Source organism: Myiozetetes cayanensis, unplaced genomic scaffold (genome assembly GCF_022539395.1).
Source record: "Myiozetetes cayanensis isolate MyiCay16 unplaced genomic scaffold, myiCay2020 scf17, whole genome shotgun sequence".
Taxonomy (NCBI): domain Eukaryota; kingdom Metazoa; phylum Chordata; class Aves; order Passeriformes; family Tyrannidae; genus Myiozetetes; species Myiozetetes cayanensis.
This window is the reverse complement of record NW_026087378.1, coordinates 322122-340938: the sequence shown is the minus strand read 5'-3', so window position 1 is coordinate 340938 and position 18817 is coordinate 322122. Positions and strand designations below refer to the sequence as shown.

Below are 18817 nucleotides of genomic sequence, written 5' to 3'. Positions count from 1 at the left end.
GGATATATTTTTTATTAACTCTACTCTTCCTTTCTATTTCACTTTTGCCATATTTTATTTTTCATGCAACTTGGGTAGGAGAACCCCCTTTGCTCTCCTGTTGCAATATGGGGATATTGCTGGTTATAAAAACCTTTTTTTCTTAAGTATTGTTTTTGGGAGTTCTTGTTTGGAGCAACCTCAGCCAAAAGGACCATGGGGAGTGTTTGGGAAGGAGAAAAGCAGCAGTGCTTTATTGACAGTCCTGTGTGATGCCTGAACCGAGATGGGATGTACCCAGGACAGAGCTGTTCTGTTTGCTCCATGGCCCTGCTGCTCTGGTGTGCTGCTGTCCTTGGGATACTGGGAGAGAGGGGAGCAGGAAGAGCATCTTAAAAGTTTATTAAAAACCCTCAGTTACTCAGACTTGGAGTCTAAGTTTGCATTTTTGGTTGTTTGCTGCATTTGACAGTCATGTAGTTTCCTCAGCACGTGATGATAAAGTTCAGAGCAGAGTCACTGTATTAGGTGAGTACTGGGGGGGGGGGCAGGTGATGGGATCAGAATCAGCTGATCAAATTTCCATTTTGAGGGGTTTTTTGAGTGCTCTGTAGATTAGTGTTGACGCATGGTGGCAGTAACCAGTGCCAGCCACTTAGCCCTGTACTGGACAGACTGGTAAGTCAGGTTGGTAAGTGTGGATGTGGAGCCACCCCTCCTAGAGCTGAGGGAGTTGTGCTGTGAGGAGTGACGTCACTGCAGTGGAGAGGGCTGGGTGCTGCTCTGAACAGCCTGCTTTGTGCGCTGTGGCAGTGTCTGGGGACACCTGGGAGGTGTGGGAGCTCTTGGTGGATCTATGACATATTGTTCTTCTGTCAGTTTTATAATAATATGAAGTATTTGGGGTTTTTTAAAGTGTCAGAAGCAACAGATTTACTGAGTCACCAATACTTTGTAGTAACAGATGAATCTGTTGCTTTTTTTCAGTTGTTAACTCACCTTTGACAAAACATGACTATTTTCTATTTAGAAAGTAATGGTAATAAGTTTCTAAGAAAACAAATGGTAATATAGCATATGCCTGGTGTAAATGATCAAATTTTGTTTATTTCTAGAAGGTCAAGCTAGTTTTCACCAGATCATTGAAAAACAAAATAGGTCAAATATACTGTCACTTATCTTTGATTCTGCTTATGGAATCAAGTGTGGTTTTTTGCAATGGGCATGAGCACCTTCATTACCTACTATAAATTGCTTTCTGCTGTTTTAAAGACCTGATTTTGAAAACTAATAACTTTAATCTCTGGATTTAAAATAAGTTGTAGTACATTAAACATCTTGCAAAAAAAAATGCGGGTTAAATTCTTTGTGAGTATGAATTATTTAAATACTTGAAGATTCAGTACATACTAGGAAATGTTAAAACAAATGATTGCTGCCTTGCACAAAGCTATCCTGATTGTATCCATCAAGAAGGCTCTTGCTGTGGGAGCAAAAGGCACAGTGCAGTTCTGCAAGGACTGTGTAACAAAGCATTTACCTCCAAACCAACAATTGCTCACTTGTCCTTTAGCCATCACCTTTCCCTTGAATTCTGTAGAGCTTCTTAAAACTCCTTCAAATATTTGGCTGAAAGAAACCTCAGTAGATGTAGTTTTATCTCGTTCTCTTCCTTCTCCCCAGGCAAATTCAGTCCTGACGGGTGGCTTTAGGAACTGGTTAGACAGAGTTATCTCCAGTGCTGGAAGCTGCACAGCATGTGAAGGGGGCACTGAGTTGCTTTCTTTGGAAAGCTTCTCCAGGAAAGGAAGAAAGTTGTAGCAAAGCAATTGGTGTTTTTTAAATGGCTTTGGCTGCTTGTTCAATTCATCATATCCAGGTTCAGTGTTCCCTTTTCCCATGCAGCCATCCTGAGAGCCAACTTGCAGACTTGAGGTTATCATCTTCAATTTTTTTTTTTTTTTTTTTTTGGCTAAATAATATCTTTCTCTGCCATTAACTTATATTATTTAGACTTTGATCTGCTCTTGTTCTCCTCTGGAATCTCTGTTCATGATCTCTGTTCTTCATATCTTGTTGCCCCAAACTCGTCATGTTACTCAAGTTGAGCTCTATTGATGCGTGGAGGGTGGGAGTGTTATTTCATCTGTCCTACAAGCTGTGCTTTTGTTTATACATCTCAGTTTGTTGTCTGCCTTTTGCCTTTGCTTTGCAAGTTGAATTTAAATCCACCAACACTTATCTGAAGAACTGTTACAAGTTACTTCATGTGTGTGCTTTTGATTATTCCTGTGTGTGCAGTTGATTATTCCTCTGTGTGTGTGTATGTATATTTGGTGACAGTCCTGTTTGGATACGTCCTTTAAAAAAAAAATCTTGACTGTGAATCATTAGAAAGGCTAAAATTCTGTCTCTGCTTTCAAGGAATGACGTGGCTTTTGAGTAGCAGAGGAAGACCACAGCGAGCAGGAATGTTTCTAACCAACCTGGCCTGACTTCCAGCTGGCTTTGCCTGGTATTGCCAAAACCAAGCAAGCAGCCTGTTTTGGAAGTCTCTAAAGGGAAAGGAGCATGTAGGAAGATTTAGGAATGAAAAGAGGAGAACCTTGCACTGTGGCTGTGCTTTTGGCTGTTAGCCTTCACTTAGAGTGAGCACACCCAGTGATCCTCCTCAGCTGTAGAGACAGAATAAGAGGTAGAACAACTTTATTTTAGTCTTAACGCAGATTAAGAGCAAAGACCTGGAGGAAATGATGAAAGAAATTTGCTTTGGTAGAACCTTAATGGGCTGGACTTTTCCATACTCATTACTTGAAGCAACTCCTTCATACTTGTTGTGGTTTCTCTCTGCACAGATAGGATGGGATGAGCCCCCTGGGCTGCTCTTGTACAAGGGTTTTAACAGTAAATGGGTGTGTTCTTTCTTCAAGCTGGGTCATGGTAGAATAAATTCTGTATTTTCTTTCTGAACACTGTAGCATCCTGAGTTTCTGGTGGGTTTGTACTCTGATCTGCTGTGGCATTCTCAGAGACCTTACTTTCAGGATCTTCCTTATGCAGCATGGATATAATGATGACAGTGCACTGGAAGGCTGTGGATCGTTTTAGGCAGAGGAGAGGGGTTTATGTTCAGTTTCCCAAGTGTTCAGTTTGAAACATGAATTTATGCTGTGGTCTGCTATACACCATTAGCATGGTGATCTTTTTGTAGAAGCAGTGGTGCACTTGGTCAGCCTCTGAAAATACTGAGTATTTTGGCTTGTTTTGCTGTGCATAATTGGCATAAACTGGGGGCTAAAAGTCTGGGCTTCTGAGTTAAGTCAGTCATGTTACTGACCCTCAAAGTTTGCTTAGGTCTTTGCTTCAAAATGTAGTAGTATTTTCAAATGTTTTTTTCCCAGACAGTCACTCAGTACTGTACTGAGTCAGAGCTGCTTTCTGATTCAGGAAAGCAGTTACAGCCCACTGGGACTCAGTTTCCCACTGAATGCCAGAAATTTGGAGAAGAGTTCAAGTGGGCTGTTTGCCTATAAATAGCATTCAGGGGTCATTTGAGTTCTCATCTTCCTGCCCCTCTGTTGTGCTGGGGGGTCGTGTCCTGGAGTCAGGCTCAGTAGGGGTTGGGATACTTTTCCTTAGGTTACTCAAAAAGCAGAAAGTAATTCCACTCTTTTCTCCTTGCCCCGCTAAATAGGTGAGAGTGTCTGTAAGGTAACTTGTTTTCAAAGGTCAGAAGCCCTAAAGAGGATGAGGCATGAAATATTTGGCTGAGTTAGAATGCCAGGAGTCAAGAATAGGAATTCTGTGCACCTTCTTTGGCTTGAGTAATTGTTTTTCTTCTCTTGGTGCTTCTTGGGGATATGTGAGGCTTTTCTTTACTCCTTACCTCCAGCAGTAGACAGGGCCATTTCCATGTTCCTCCTTCCCATGTTTCAGTGGCACTCTTAGCTCTTTGAGGTGTGTCTTTCAGATTCTTGGAGCCAAGCAGTTGTCAGACTTGAAGTGAGAAAGTATTTCTGTCTGATAAGGCATGAAATGAAGAACCAGGAAATGAATAATTGCCTACCATTATCCATAGTGTTTTTCTGTAAAATAATGAAAAAAACCATGTAAATTTTCCCATGTTTGATGGCACAAAGTAAGGAATTAATTTTGTAGCTTTCCTTACAGAGTTCACGATTTCTGCATCCTGGATCATTTTCCAAGTTACCGCCTCTCTGGTTGTGTGGGTAAATACTGCACACACTTCAACCTCAGCTTGAAATAAATTCCCAAAGAGTGACTTGGGGTTTAAATACTACTTTGTGTGAGCAGCCAGGGGAGTGCTGGGATGTGTGTGCTGGGATGTGTGAGCTCACGCTCCACTGGGCTCACTGGGAGCAGGTGACTGGGAGATGTGCTGATGCTGCCCTTTAACTGTGTCCAGTTTAAAGCCAAACAAAGCCAGGCCAACAATTCTGCCCGTGGCTGAAGTTTTCCCTTAGCTAATCACTGCAAGGCAGGAGCCTCATACAACTGGCAGAGCATTTGTTTTAAGTGTATAAATGCAGTTTGTACGCTTTAGTTTATACACTGCTGTGGCCCTGGGAAAGGCATTACGGGATTGTTGCAGGAGGAGGTGGTGAGGGAAGGATGGAAAGGTCGGCAAGGAAAAAACCATCAGGCACCCAAGTAGTTTACTATGATTTTGCTGCCCCTGGCAAATCTTTCTGGATGCTGTCTGTGTTAAGGGTGGGGAAAAAAGCTAATAAATAAATAAAAATAATCCCTGGCTTGGTCACTCAAAAAAAAATCCAACATGAAGTGCTAAGCTCCTATTGAACTGTGCTATCCAGTACCTCCCATTTAATCCCAGCAAAGCACCGAAACAAATTCAGTGTTTTTCAGACTCGTGTAGGTGTTTATAAACCACTGCTTAATCCCATCCTGGTCCTTTTAATTTGGATTAAAGTTAGCATTGTGTTCTGAATATTTCTCTGAAATTCTCTTACGATCAAAAGCAAGTTAGGAAGGAGGTCTTAGTTGCCAATGGGTAAAAGTTCTTTTTTCATTCAAAAACCACCAAAAAACCCCAAACCACAACAAACCACAACAATTTTCAGGAGCTGGTAACTGTTACTCTCAGACAGAGCTGGAAATAGTTTTCATTGTGATGTTGCTTTTGTCCCAGTTGAAGCTGCTGCTTTAGGGCACGAGGTAACCCAAAAGTCAGAGATCTCTCCCAGATGCTCCCCTGCAGTGAGATGGGTGGAAAAGCTGTTTGCTGCTGCTGAAGTACATCATGACACCAGAGTAATCCGTGCTGCTTCCATAGTATGCATATTGCATGTGGTTATGATCAAAGTGCACTTGGTTGAGTGATTAGCATGATTTTATGCACATATGTGATGAAAGTCGTGGTTCCTGCAAGGAGTGAGCAGTGCTGAGGAGGGTGGCTGGGAACTTGTCACCTCCTAGCAAGGCAAATGTGTCTTTGTGTGGAGATTTAATAGAAAAAAAAGTCTTGAAAAATGGAAAGATTGATTTTTCATCAAGATCCTGGATCAGGAAGCATAAACATCAGGGCATTGTGAATGAGTGACACAGGGAAGGTTCGTGAGCTGGGTAAGGTCATGATCAGGCAGGAATCTTCTGTTCCTGGCTCCGTGGTTTTCTCTTCCCTTGCCAGGTCGGGTGGTGCCTAGAAAGGCGCTTTGCTGGTCAGACTCACCTTGCTGTGCTGATAAAAGCCTGGGAAAAACCAAACTGGCTGAAAAGTGGAGAGTTAGGCTGTAGCAAAGTCTGGCATTGTCAGGATTTGAAGTAGGATGAGCATGAGAAGATAATTACATGGGTAACTCTGCTGGTATTATTCTTTCCTTTTGAAGTCTCATATGGTAACAACACTGCCACAAGGTTTAAACTAATCTCTTATTTCAATATTTTAAGCTAAAATATGTGTGGTATTTCTTATCTGTCAAATATCCGCATTTTTCCTTGCATTCAGAAAACAAAGGAAATGGATGGATTGATCTAGGGGAGAAGAATTAGATGGAACTGCAAACTATTTGGGGAGATTGGGATTTTGCTAGAAACATCTGTAAGTTTGTGTAGAGCTGGTTTTCATTGCTGAATTTATTTATGGGGCTTCCCAGCTTTACTGAAAGTGGAAGTTGGTGGCTGAGGTGGGGAATTACCTGACTGGGGTAACCTGGTATTGAAGTGACCTGAGACCAAACTGAACTCAAAATTTCTAAATTGAAAGCAAATTAATTTAATTCTCCAGAGAAATGTTAACGAATATTGACCAGTTAATCAAGGATTCGTGTTTGTGTGGGATTTAAAATTAGTTTTCAGATCCTGAGATATCTGAGCACACTGATGTGTTCCTGAAAAGGGAACCCTTGTCATCAAAATGCTACTGAAATAGCAGTAAGAACTAATTGTAGCTGGAGAAGTACTTCCTGGCTTTTGATTTTTGGAAAGGGAAAATCTCGCTGCTGCAGCTGCTGTGCTGGAAAGGGGAGGGAATGTGATGGAGATTGCTGGTTCCTCCTCTGGCAACTGCATTGAAATAGATGCAAGTGCAAATATATTATGATATTAAGAGGCTGCAGTGTCAAGTAAGTGAAAATTGGAAGCTGGAATGAAAGGTAGTTTTCTTCAGTTGAACGTGTGTGTTGTGATTTTTTTTTTCAGACATCTCCTTTCTACTGGATAGAAAATACCTTTTGGATATAATGAATACTGTGGGGGAGTTCCCATTATTTTAGAGAGTGTGGATTTGTGAAGAAAGGGATATTTTGAGGAAATACTAATCCAGGGGAATAAATTTCTGCTTTTGGCGGAAAATTATCTGAACGTGATTTTTCAGATTGCATTGAAACTGTCACAGTTTGCTGTCAGGAATCTGATTTGTAGCAACTGAGAACTCAGCTGCTCTTGAAATCTCTGGGGAACTGTGATGGTGACACATGAAATAATGTACAATGCTAATTAATAACATTTAAAAAAAGAACCAAACCCTCAAGCTGCAGCTTTGAATTTCATGCTAAATGAGTTTTATTTAGCATGTCCAAATACTAATTGAGAAGAAGAAAAATAAAAATTGCAGCCAGTCAGTCCTGTTTGTGCCATGCACTTGGTGAGAGGGGGGAAAATAGAGTTTTATAGTCAAAGTTTGTATCACATGTATATAAAAGGATAAGTTCTTGTGTGCAGAGCAGTTACTGGTGGGGGCACAGTGAGTTTTCAGTGCACTGGAGCTGAGATCAGACCATGATATTCAGTGGTAATGATTCTTGGCTTGGAAAGACTGAAAGCCTCAGTGTAGTTTTTTTAGTGTTTTAGAAAACAAAGCTGAAATAATCCCTAAAATAATCCCGACCATATCAAATCTCTACTGCTCCCTGCCTGGGAATGATGTTGGAATGACCCACTGAGAAACAGAAGCGTTCTGGTTAATGTTTTTCTCAAAAAATGTCCTCAAAATGAGAACTTGCAAAGAATTTTCAAACGTGGTCAGCTAAGAAAAAGAAAGCCACCATTGGGGGGTGTAAAACTTCTCTGAGGTTTAGTTGGTTGTGGTCTAAATAATTCACCATTACATAATGAAAACGTTTATTCTCAGTCTGTGGTTGCCATCAAGAGATATTCCTGTAGTGTCTGTCCCTAGCAGGTTTCCTCTGCTAAGGAATTTGAGATTTGCCACTTTCTTTCTTCCTCTCCAGGGAAACCCAGTTTGTCTATTTTTACAAGCATTTTGCCGTTTTCAGAGTGCATTTTGGATGAGCCAGGATTTTAAACAGTCTTTTTTAAAATTATCTGATGGTTGCATCCTTTGGGTCTAGTTGGGCTCAGGTTTGCTGGTTTTTGTTGTTTGGGGAGGGTTGTTTTTGGTTTTTTATGGGTAATCTGGATGGCAGTGAGATTCTTGTTGATGCATCCTGAGATTACAAACCTGCTGAAGGTCTCCTTTCACAGGATCCTGAGTCCTTCATTGAGTCTGTAAATATTGTGTGACCTCTTCAGAGGTGCACCGGAATCATACAGAAACTTAAGTGTGGGGTGCTTCACTTAATAAAGAGGGTTTTACACTTTACCTGCTTTAATAAAGAATTTTTTTTTAAAGGGCAAATGGCATCACTTAGGCTACACTCTCACTTAAACAGTTGTTTTCCTTACACAAGTAAACTATCCCTGTAATTCTAATGTTTTTTAGCTTAGTGTAAATTACATTTTTTAACAACACTTTATCTTAGAGTTTTTTAAAGCACATGAACTTTAGAAGATGAGTAGACTAGAGCAAATGATTAGTATTTTCCAATTCCTTAATCTGAAGAGCACTAGGCAATGTGTGTCCTCTTCCTTGAGGACTTTAGTCTGAGCAATCAACATACAGTAAACCACATGTGAATACTTAAAATGTATTCAAAAATTGTAAATACATTTATGTCCCTCATTCTGACGCTGTAAATTAGATATATTAATGCAGAAACAATGTGGGTCCTGGTGGGTGTACTGATGATGCTATAATTTAGTTTGCTGGCTCTGAAACTGCTGTAACATGAAGCTAGTGTTTGGGAAAGTTATTTTGGAATCATCAGATTTTTGTTAGTTACGTGGGGAATTAGCCACCTGAGACCTTACAGAACAGGGTATGCTCAGTCCTGCTTGTTGCCTTCCTGGCTTGTGGCAGCACCTGTGATGTGCTGGAATTAATATTGTCCTGGCAGACTCACTGCTTGTTGCCACAAAACTGCAGCAGTTGTTTTTGACAGTCTAGAACTTCTCAGTTCCTCTGAATGGAACATAATCACCCCTGACTCTGCAGGGTTTTGTGAGAATCAATGGACATTGCCATTTACACTTGGATATGTTGATCTCTTTGGAGCAGTCTCCTTTGATGTTCAAAGCATATGTGCTGTGAGGGACTTCACTGTGTGTGTTCCAGAGATAAAAACCTGCATGTGTTGCAGTTTTTCTGAGGTGATGTCTGTATGTCTGACATGTTGAACTCAGATCACGCTGAGAAATTACCAGCTCATTTCAGGTCACCTTAAAACTCTCACCTTGGCAGTGGCAAGGTGGGAATATCCTGGTGAGTCTGAAAGTCAACAAGGAACTTTGGGTTATAGGTATGTATTGGATGAGCAAGCTTTTCCCTTGAAAGGGGAGCTTCTTGTACTAATACACCTCTGTAATCAAGTTCAGGCTAATTTAAATAGTTCAGTAATATGCCATTAAGGTGTGGAGCATCTGGCATTGACTGCCACTGAGTTCAGTCGTGTGCCATAGTAGCTTTAGGAAAAAAGTCACCTGCTCCAGCCTCAGCCTGGTTACACAGGAGTTGGTTGTACTGCACATTTCTTTGTTCAGCTGTAGAATTGTTGACTAAATTGCAGCCTAAATCTGTGTACTGTAGAATTAGTGTTTTGTGGCCCAGTAGAAGGGTTAATCTGCTTGCAGATCTTGGATTTCATACTTTTCTGTCCAGTTTAGAGATCTACAGCCTGTGTGTTGATGTGTTGGATGGGGAGGAGCCAGGTCTATGTATTAGCAGTCAGGGGATGCTGTTCGAGTCATAGGATAATTTTTGGGTTGGAAGTGACCTTTAAAAGTCATCTTGTTCCACACTCCTGCCATGGGACACATTCCACTGACCCAGGTTGCTCCAAGCCCCATCCAACCTGGCCTTGAACACTTCCAGGGATGGGGCAGCCACAGCTTCTCTGGATAACCTGTTTCCAGGGACATTTGAGAGCTCACTCTCTCTTCCATTGTTGGACAGTGCTGCTGGCCCTGTTCCTGCCAGGCTTTGGGCACACACTGGCAGGTGGTTCAGCAGCAGCTGTTCAGCTGAAGAACTGCCCCACAGCAGAGGCTGTGAAGGTGTGTCTGGCTCTGTGTGCCCTGCAGTGGGCTGGCTGTGCACATTTGAGGGAAAGCAGCAAAATCACAGTACAGGCGATAGTCTCTCCTCTCTCTGTCCTTCCAGTTGTCTGTTGTTCAGGAATGTCTTGAAATAGTGATGTTCAGGGACACTGTTCTTAGGTTGGTTAAGGCACAGGCTTTACAGTAATTCTGTCTAAGCTGTTTTCAAATTTATGTTCTTGGCCTTTGCATGGCAGCTCATGTTGTATGGAGGCACTTCTTTTGGCTTGCTTATGAATGTGCTCTCCATAATTTTCGTGGTAAGCTGTAACTTTGCATTAGGAATGTCACCACCTCCATAGGGTTAATGACTGTGGACTGTTCTCAGTAAAAAAACTGTAGCTCCCATATTTTTTTTCCAGACTTATCCTGCAACAGTGATCAGTGCATGAAAAGATGGTATTGCAACCTCTGTGGTGACTTGTGTTCCTGAAAGTATTCCATTGCCCCCAGCAGGCACACAGTGTCAGACCAGGGCTCAGTCCAGGTGGTGTCAGATCAGTGACACGCTAGTGAGTCTGAAATAATGTGAGACATCGCGATCACTTGTGTGCAAGAGTGGGCAGAATGGTCCTGAGGATGCTTTCATTTTTGTTGGGTGGGAGGAGGCAAGAAGAGTTTTGGTCCAGCACCTGCACATAAATCAGACTGTTGCAGTCCCTGTGTGTATGAGAGTGACACAGGGAGCAAATAGTTATGAAGTGGACACGAAAATAATTACATTAGAGATTAAAAGATCCGTGCATTACAGCATGGGGATTGTGTCATAATCATCCTAAATCACAGCAAAGTAAAAATGGATCAATTATTGAGATATATACTGTGGAAGGGGAGTGCATGAATGACTGACTGAGTGAATGGGTGTCTGCAGTGGTAATTTGTGTAACCTGTCCCCCTTTGACTCCATCCAGCCAAGCACATGTCTGCTCTGATTTCTTCTGTGGCTGTTGGTTAGTTTTGGCACGTGCAATGCAAAGGAAGTATGAAACCAAGAGCTGGGGGTGGCACCTGGGTTGAGTTCTAGTTGGTGAGGTAAATAAAAGGTATCTTCGACTTAACCTCCAAAAGGTCTTGGAGTGGTTATAGCTCCTTTTTTGGATCAAAATCAGAAACTGGAGTGAGCTGGAAATGCACTTTGACTTGCCAGAAGGAAGAGCCAGTGATCTGAGGTCAGTGAGTCCTCCAGGAGCTCTGCAGTGGGTAAAGTTCATTTGTCTTTACTGGACACAGCACTGAGATGTGTGATGTAATTTCTGCCTTCAGAAATCCCAGGTATAAATGCTTCAACAGCAAACTTTTAAAATGGAGAGGGTATCAGGTGTAGGTTCTGCTTGTCTGGGTAAGCTGTCTGACCTACTGCCTCGGTGATCTGCAATCATGGAGATATCCAGTGTAGTTTCAGATAACCACTTCAGCTTTTGGTTTGTGATAGGTTTTCTTGGTGATATTTTGGTGGATTTTTTGGCTTGATTTCTTTTTAGTGGACTTTGTATCTTCCAATTCTTCTGCCAGCAGTAGGGCTGTTAATAGCTCCTTTAATGAGACCCTTCTAAGTGGAGGGAAAATGTTGCTTCTTGTAAGCTAAATCCCTCCTTTCCAGCCTTTGCTCAGGGGTCCTGTGGATTTCTCTCGAGTGCTTTTCCACATTGCTCACCAGTCCCAGATGAGGCCTCAGTGCTGGCTTGGGAAGACTTAATTCTTTGTCTTTCCTTCAGCATTACTTTATGTGCACTGCAAACCAGCATAAGCCAGCACTGCCACCAGAAATAGCTTGTGTAAACAGCCCAGCAGTTACTCTGGGAGCTGTCCTGGGGAAGCAGAGCCGTGTAAAAACTATTCACTTTCTCCGTGTTTGATACTAAATCCATGTCCTGACAGTCCTTGCAGTGACTGTCCCCCAGCCCCACCTGCCCCAGCTGCAGAGCCAGCAGCACGTCCATCCCCTTTACACCACCAGCAAATTGATTTTGCACTAATTTGTGAGGCGTGAGCTGTGGCATTTGAGGCTCGTTGTTTATACCTCGCTATATTTAACAGCGGTGGCTGGAAGGGTGATGGCACAGTTTGGAGGTGGAAGGGACTCTTCAGACAGTCCATGGCCTCACGTTTCCCTCCTGGGTTGCTCTGCACTAGCCAGGCTTCCAACCCTACACAGATGGAGTGGACAGTTCAAGCTGTAAATTTCTCACTTTATTGTGGAGTGGGTCATTTGTTATAAATTGGTTTCAGAGCCTCTTGACAATGCTGAAGCAATCCAGAGGTAGGATGTTGAAACCAGGGAGGTAGCAAGGACATTGAGGTGCTGGAGCAGGTGCAGAGAAGAGCAACGAGGCTGGTGAAGGGTCTCGAGCACAAGTGCTGTGAGGAGAGGCTGAGGGAGCTGGAGTTGAGCCTGGAGAAGGGAGGCTCAGGGGTGACCTCATCACTCCCTACAGCTCCCTGACAGGAGGGTGGAGCCAGGTGGGGGTCGTTCTCTTCTCCAACCACAGCGGGCTTGAATGAAGGGTTGGAGTTGATGATCTCAGAGGTCTTTTCCAACCCAGTTGATCCTATGATTCTATGATATGAGCAAGTCTCTTAAGCAGCTCATCTAAATCTTAATTTCCATCAGCCAAGTAAACTCCTAAATCCCTTGGGAAGTGTCTCTGTCTCAATGGCAGGACAGGGACTCTCCAGCAACACCATATTCCAGTACTGTAACCCAACACTTGGAGCACAGAGTGCTTGGTGTGCACTGGCCTGAAGTGTTTTAGGGTGGAGAAATTTGGTAAGTATCGATTCTTAGGTTGATAAGGAACAAATTGGATGCTCTCAAACTGGGGCAATACATTGTCTGAAAACAATGTACAAATTCAAAATGTGATTCCAGCACTTATTGTGTAAGAATTACAAGCTGGGTTGTGGGAGATGTGGCATAAATTAAACCTTCAGAGAGATCCACACACCAAAAAGCAAATCTTCTGAGGGACAAGATGCCTTATTTCTGAGATTTACATCTAATGTGACCCTCTTTAACAGCTCAGGAGTTGAAGTTTCACTCATCCCTGGTGAAGGTGGCTAATCTGTAAACTAGTAACCAGTTGGGGTTTTGTAGCATGTGAAACCAATTGATTTGGGGGTTTTTGGGGGTGTGGAGAGGGGTGTTTGCACTATCTGAACATTTGTACATGAAGATACAAGCCCTGCTTACACTGCAGTGATGTGTGCACATGTTAAATAGGCTGTGCTGAACTATATGGGGTAAAACCTGTGTGGAGTAAAACTTGAGCAAAGGAATTGTTGTAAAAGTTCCTGGAATCTAAACATTTCTACTGTGTAATGTCTGTGTAGAAGGGACATTGATTTCAAGCATACTTAAAATATTTGAAATTTCATATAGTAATTTTGTTCCTGTAGCTAGAGCTGGGCGATTTATAGTGGTAAATTATTAAGAATTTAAGCTAATAACTTTGTAAAGTTTTTTTCATACTCTACAAAAAAGAAAAGAACAAAAAAGGTATATTAGAGCTCAGTCTGTTTCATTTTGGGTGGAGTTGGGTGGGAAAGGCGTAATAAATTGAAAAAACTAAATAAATAAATTGGAAAACTCTTTGCAGTCAGAAAACATTAAACCATTTCTGTGGAGTAATGCCTGTTTCCCAAACTTCTGGTTTTGGGTTTTACACTTGGATTTATCCTTATTTTCCTGATAGGATTTTTTTTTTTTCCTCTTAAATTCTTTAAAGGTTGGGGACAGGTAACAAAGCCACCAGTTGAAAAATAGGGGGTTTTTTAGCTAATTAAATATTCAAGTCTTGGTCAAACGTCAGCAGTTGGTTTTGAGTAGCTGATTTTCCGGCATGTTTGCGAACAATTTGTAACTAATAGTGCATGTGGCTGAACTCTAAAACGGTGTCTCTGCGTTTCTTTTGTGTGACTTTCCTACTAACCTGACTGATGAACGAACGTGCACTGAAGGAATTGGTAAATTGTCCACTGCCGATGGCAAAGCCTTCGCAGATCCCGAGGTTCTCCGGAGACTGACGTCCTCCGTCAGCTGCGCGCTGGACGAGGCGGCGGCTGCGCTGACACGGATGAGGGCCGAGAACAACCACAACACAGGACAAGTGGACAAGTATGTATGATCCCCCCCCCTTCCCCTCAATTTCCCAACTGCGGTTTGTATTTTTGATTTCCAAGTCAGTTAATTTTATGGTTAGCGCTTGGTGATGTGTCTGCTCCACAGCTGGCTGAAGCAAAGGTGTTGAATCTGAGTGTGTAACTGCTGTCCCAGCAGGTTATTGGCTCTGTAGGGTAGAGAAAAGTGCAAAAAAAATGGTACTTCACATGCTGCTCTTTCTGTGTTCCAGACAGAAATTTCACAGAATACTCTGAGTTGGGAGGGACCCACAAGGATCATGGAGTCCAACTCTTAAGTGAATGGCCCATACAGGAAGTTAACCCACAACCTTGGTGTTATTAGCACCGTGCTCTGGCCAGCTGAGCTAATCTCAGGGTCAGACAGTTGATTTCTTTGTCAAAAAAGGCTTAAATTCTTAGCTGTAGAAGAGAGGGTGATTGCTTTCTATTTACTGCCTCAGCACACCTTGTTGGAAACTAATGAACCTAATTTGTTGTGTTAGAAGTGGAAAGAGAACACTGCAGGAAAGAGGACACTTGCAGGGTAGTGATTTTTTTTTTCCCCAGGATCTTGCTCAGGAACTTAAGAGAAAATGAAACTGTATTATGTGATAACTTTTGGTAACTGATAATGAGAAGAGCCTTTAACTCCCACGATGACAGACCTGCAGGTTTGTTCTTTGTAGCAAAGGTTTTCCTCCACTGTGGTGATTTCACAGCATCCCCAGGGCTCCTGTTTTCTACTCTGATAAGTGATACAAATGGTTCTGAAACTGTTGGGAGGGTGTGACTTCATATCCTGTTGAACTTCTGTTGAACTTCAGATCTAGGATCAAAAATATGCCTCATAGTGTTATGGGGGACCCAGTGACAGGGAATGCTGCCTTTGCCTTGAGCATCACCGGTGAGATGTCCTTTCAGGAATCCCAAGCTCCTGAGATGATTGGGAAGGTCTGGACTAAGGACAGCTTGTCTTGGATTAGTATAGGTCAGGGGAGCATTTAAACAGGTTGGACATAGTCCAGTGGAGAAGTTCATGGGACCTGATAGGATGCACCTCTGAGGACTGAAAGCATAGTTGTCTTTGCTGTTAGACCTTTTCTTTTTCTTTTTCTTTTTTTTTTTTTGGTACAAAAAATGATGTAAAGGAGAGGTGACTTGGTTTGAAATAAATTGAAGCTCAGTTCACCTTTTCCAAGGTTGGTTTAATGTCCTTTCCTAGGGCTCAGGGGAAACAGCAATTCTCTCCAGAGGTTAGTGATGGTTAAAATCATGATTATAGACTTCTGAGCTGTTTGATGCCAAGGACTTGGGGTTTGTCCTTGTCTTTTCCTTCTAACTCTTAGCTTGTAATTACCTCTTACAGATTTATTCTTTTTGAGGACGAGTTAGTAGTGTTCCATGTAGAATTTGTGTTGTTACTGCTGCTTAAAAAAACATGCTCTTCAATTGCCTTATTTCATCTGCCTGAAAACTTCCTTAATGTGCTTTTAATATTGCATGAAAAGAAACACAGTAAACTTCTGTAAGGCTCCATCCTTTCTTCCCCTAAGGTGTCGTTAGGTAATGTCAGGCTCTTTCTTATGAAAACAGGTGTTTTCAAGTAAAAAAAAAAAAAATGGTTTGGGCAAGTGCAGAGAAGGAAGTTGTCCCACAACAGGAGGGATGAGGGTCAGACATTTGTCTGGTTGCAGTATTCATATTAGTGGTCTCTCTGGATACTTGGCTGCTTGATTTTTGGCTCTGTCTGTACGAGGCGTTTGCCTTGGCTCCTGTGGTCAGCACTTTGTTGTGTGTGTCTGGCATGCCCTGAAGAGGGAGTAGCGTCAGAGGGGTTTGCTCCTGTCCCTTGCAAACTCCGCAAATGACCTCTCCTCTCTTCGTCTGGTCTGCATGAGAGCACATGGGAGTTAGCAACTGATGAGGACAAGAGCTGATTTAGACATGAGGGAAGTCTTTATCTCCGTTTCACCTGTGGAAGTAATGTGTGTATATATATATATATATATATATATATATATATAAAATATCTGTAAGGTGTATTTTTGAGTCATGCTTAGTACTAATGTCATAAGGCTTTACCTAAAGGCTTCCTCCTTGCCTAGGGAAGCTGCCCAGCTGTTGCAGGTGTATTTTGAGCTGACTGTGTGGTAACTGCTTTTCCAGTCGCAGTCTGGCAGAAGCGTGTTCCGATGGGGACGTCAACGCTGTCCGGAAGCTGCTGGATGAAGGACGAAGCGTAAATGAACACACCGAGGAAGGGGAGAGTCTCCTTTGCCTGGCCTGTTCAGCAGGATATTATGAATTGGCACAAGTAAGTAACAAATGCAATCAGAACTAAATCTTTGTCTGAGGGGCTTCTTTGGTAGGCAAACATTTTAATTATTCTGGTTATTATAATTTTTTAATTATTTAGAATACAGGTCAGTGCAGCTTATTATGGGGTTCCATTTATTTTTGTTTGTTTGTTTGTTTTAATGGAAAATGCAGTCATATATGCCTTTAGGTTGGAGGCACTTGTCTGAGGAATGAATCTTATGTTTTGTAATGCATCCACTTTTCTGGCATTGTTCTAGATGCAGTTCAGCTGTTCTGCCAAGCAAGAGGATCTAAAATAGCAGCAAACCCAAATACTACAATTGATTCCCTTCTGAAAACTGATGTGTCAGTCACACAGTCCTTTTTTTAATCACATTTTTATCAACACTGCATTAATTTTAGGTTAATTTGAGGTTTATATTGCTTCTTATTTAAGGGCAGAATTTGTGCTGCCTTGAAGATGTTCAGGTGATCAGAAAGTGAGAACTCAGAGAGCTTTGTGTTTTGGTGCCACATCAGAAGACAGGGAGAGAACCATTCACCTCTGAGCTTGACCCATGGGTGCTCTGGTCATTAATGCAAGTGGCAGTTCCTATGCTGTCACTCTGGTCAGGGAGTTGCCTTGTGACAGCTAAAAGCAGAAGGTTGGTGTCACAAGTGACTGATGGAAGTGAACTTTCTCCCAGGTGCTGCTGGCAATGCACGCCAACGTCGAGGATCGAGGGAATAAGGGTGACATCACTCCCTTGATGGCAGCTGCCAGCGGGGGCTACGTGGATATTGTTAAACTCCTCCTTGTCCACTGTGCAGATGTCAATGCACAGTCCTCCACAGGTAACTGGACCATTAGTAAGACTGCTGTCTTAAGCCTTGTTTTTGTCTGACACTTTCATTCACAAGAAAATGCGTCAGAAACTTAAGGATAGGCCAGATCCGCAGCAGATGTGTTTAGGGTCTTAACTGGCCATTATTAAATATGGTTTTTAACATAAACTCTAATGGAAAGCAGTGAAAACCACTGTGGTGTTAGATAACCAGAAAAATACATGGAATTTAGCTTTTCTCATTGATACAATCCAAAATTACCCGGTAAGATGACCATGGGACACATCTAATCAAGACCAGTTATTTGTACCTTGTGCTTTTTACCAAAGAGGAGTTACAATTCTTTGAGCATTGAATGTTCTCTGCATTGCTGGTGCTTGGTCACAGCTTAACTAACCTTGCTGAGAGCATTAACCTGCAGCTGGATTGTGTTAATATTAAGACAGAATTTAACCAGCATTTTAAATAATGATGTGATGGAAAGGGCTCTCATGCAAAGTCCTTCTCTGCAGGGAACACGGCTCTCACCTACGCCTGTGCCGGGGGCTTTGTGGACATAGTGAAGGTGCTACTGAAAGCTGGTGCTAACATAGAAGACCACAATGAGAATGGACACACCCCCCTGATGGAAGCAGCCAGTGCAGGGCATGTCGAGGTTGCGAGAGTATTGCTGGAATATGGTGCAGGAATCAACACTCACTCCAACGAGTTCAAAGAAAGTGCACTTACACTCGCATGCTACAAAGGTATTGTCTCTTGCCTTGTTTTGTGGTCTTGTTTGAATTTATTTGCTAGGAGTCATCTAACTAAAGCTTCCAGCCATACTTGGAATATTTTCTTGGGAGTCTCGGAGTGCTGGGTTTTGCTTTTGAACTCAGTGTAGCGAGTAACTCATCCATGGTGAAGTGGTGCTAAGTCTGTGCTTGTGTCCCCATGGGATGGGCGTGTGTTTGACATGTTGCAGATGAAAACTTTTGACTGGCTGTGTCCAAACTGATGCTTTGACACACTACTACTCCCCCTTCCCCCACTACCACATTCCCTATTTTATTCACATTCCCCTCACCAACAGCCTGTGAATTCTGAAAGTGTCTCTGTTGGTTCTTCATAAAATGTGAAGCTGGAATGAGTGATCTTCATTAGAAATACCTGATGGGGTGAAAATGCCACCAGTATTACTGGTTTCTTTTCCTTCAGTGTAATTTTGGAGGATGTCTGTGAATTCTTATGGATTATGAACTTTTAGGGACCTGTGACTTAATTTCTTTTCCTATTTAAGACTTCTATATATAGTAAGAGTGTAGGGGTAATCCAGTGTGCTTCCAAGGTTTGTTTTCCAACAATTGCTTTTGTATAAATAGAAACTCTGAGGATGTGGATTATTACCATAGTAACTTTAGGCTTTGCCTTTGTGATTAGAATTGGAGGACACATACTGTGTATAACCCATGTGCAAACTTGCACCTGGATTTGTCATGGCTTTCCTGCAGCTTATGGTGGTTCCTTACAGAGAAATTCCAGTGATAACACTCCTGGATGTGTCGAAGCATCATTCTTGTTTCGAATGTAAAATCTTCATTGACTAGAGATGTCCTGTGTTATCTTTGGCAAGATAGTTGAACTACCTTGTTTTCCTGTCAGTTTTATGGAAGGTTAGGTCTTG

The 18817-nt window shown here is 42.2% G+C and overlaps 1 protein-coding gene across 1 annotated transcript in view; it reads left to right on the top strand.

Moving 5' to 3' along the window:
* Positions 1-18817, top strand: part of ANKHD1 (ankyrin repeat and KH domain containing 1) — a 98742-nt gene that overhangs the window by 20301 nt on the left and 59624 nt on the right. Inside the window, 4 exon segments of the mRNA XM_050311906.1 lie at positions 13849-14005; positions 16177-16324; positions 17016-17163; positions 17667-17900. Of these exon segments, the coding sequence (XP_050167863.1) occupies positions 13849-14005; positions 16177-16324; positions 17016-17163; positions 17667-17900 (687 nt within the window).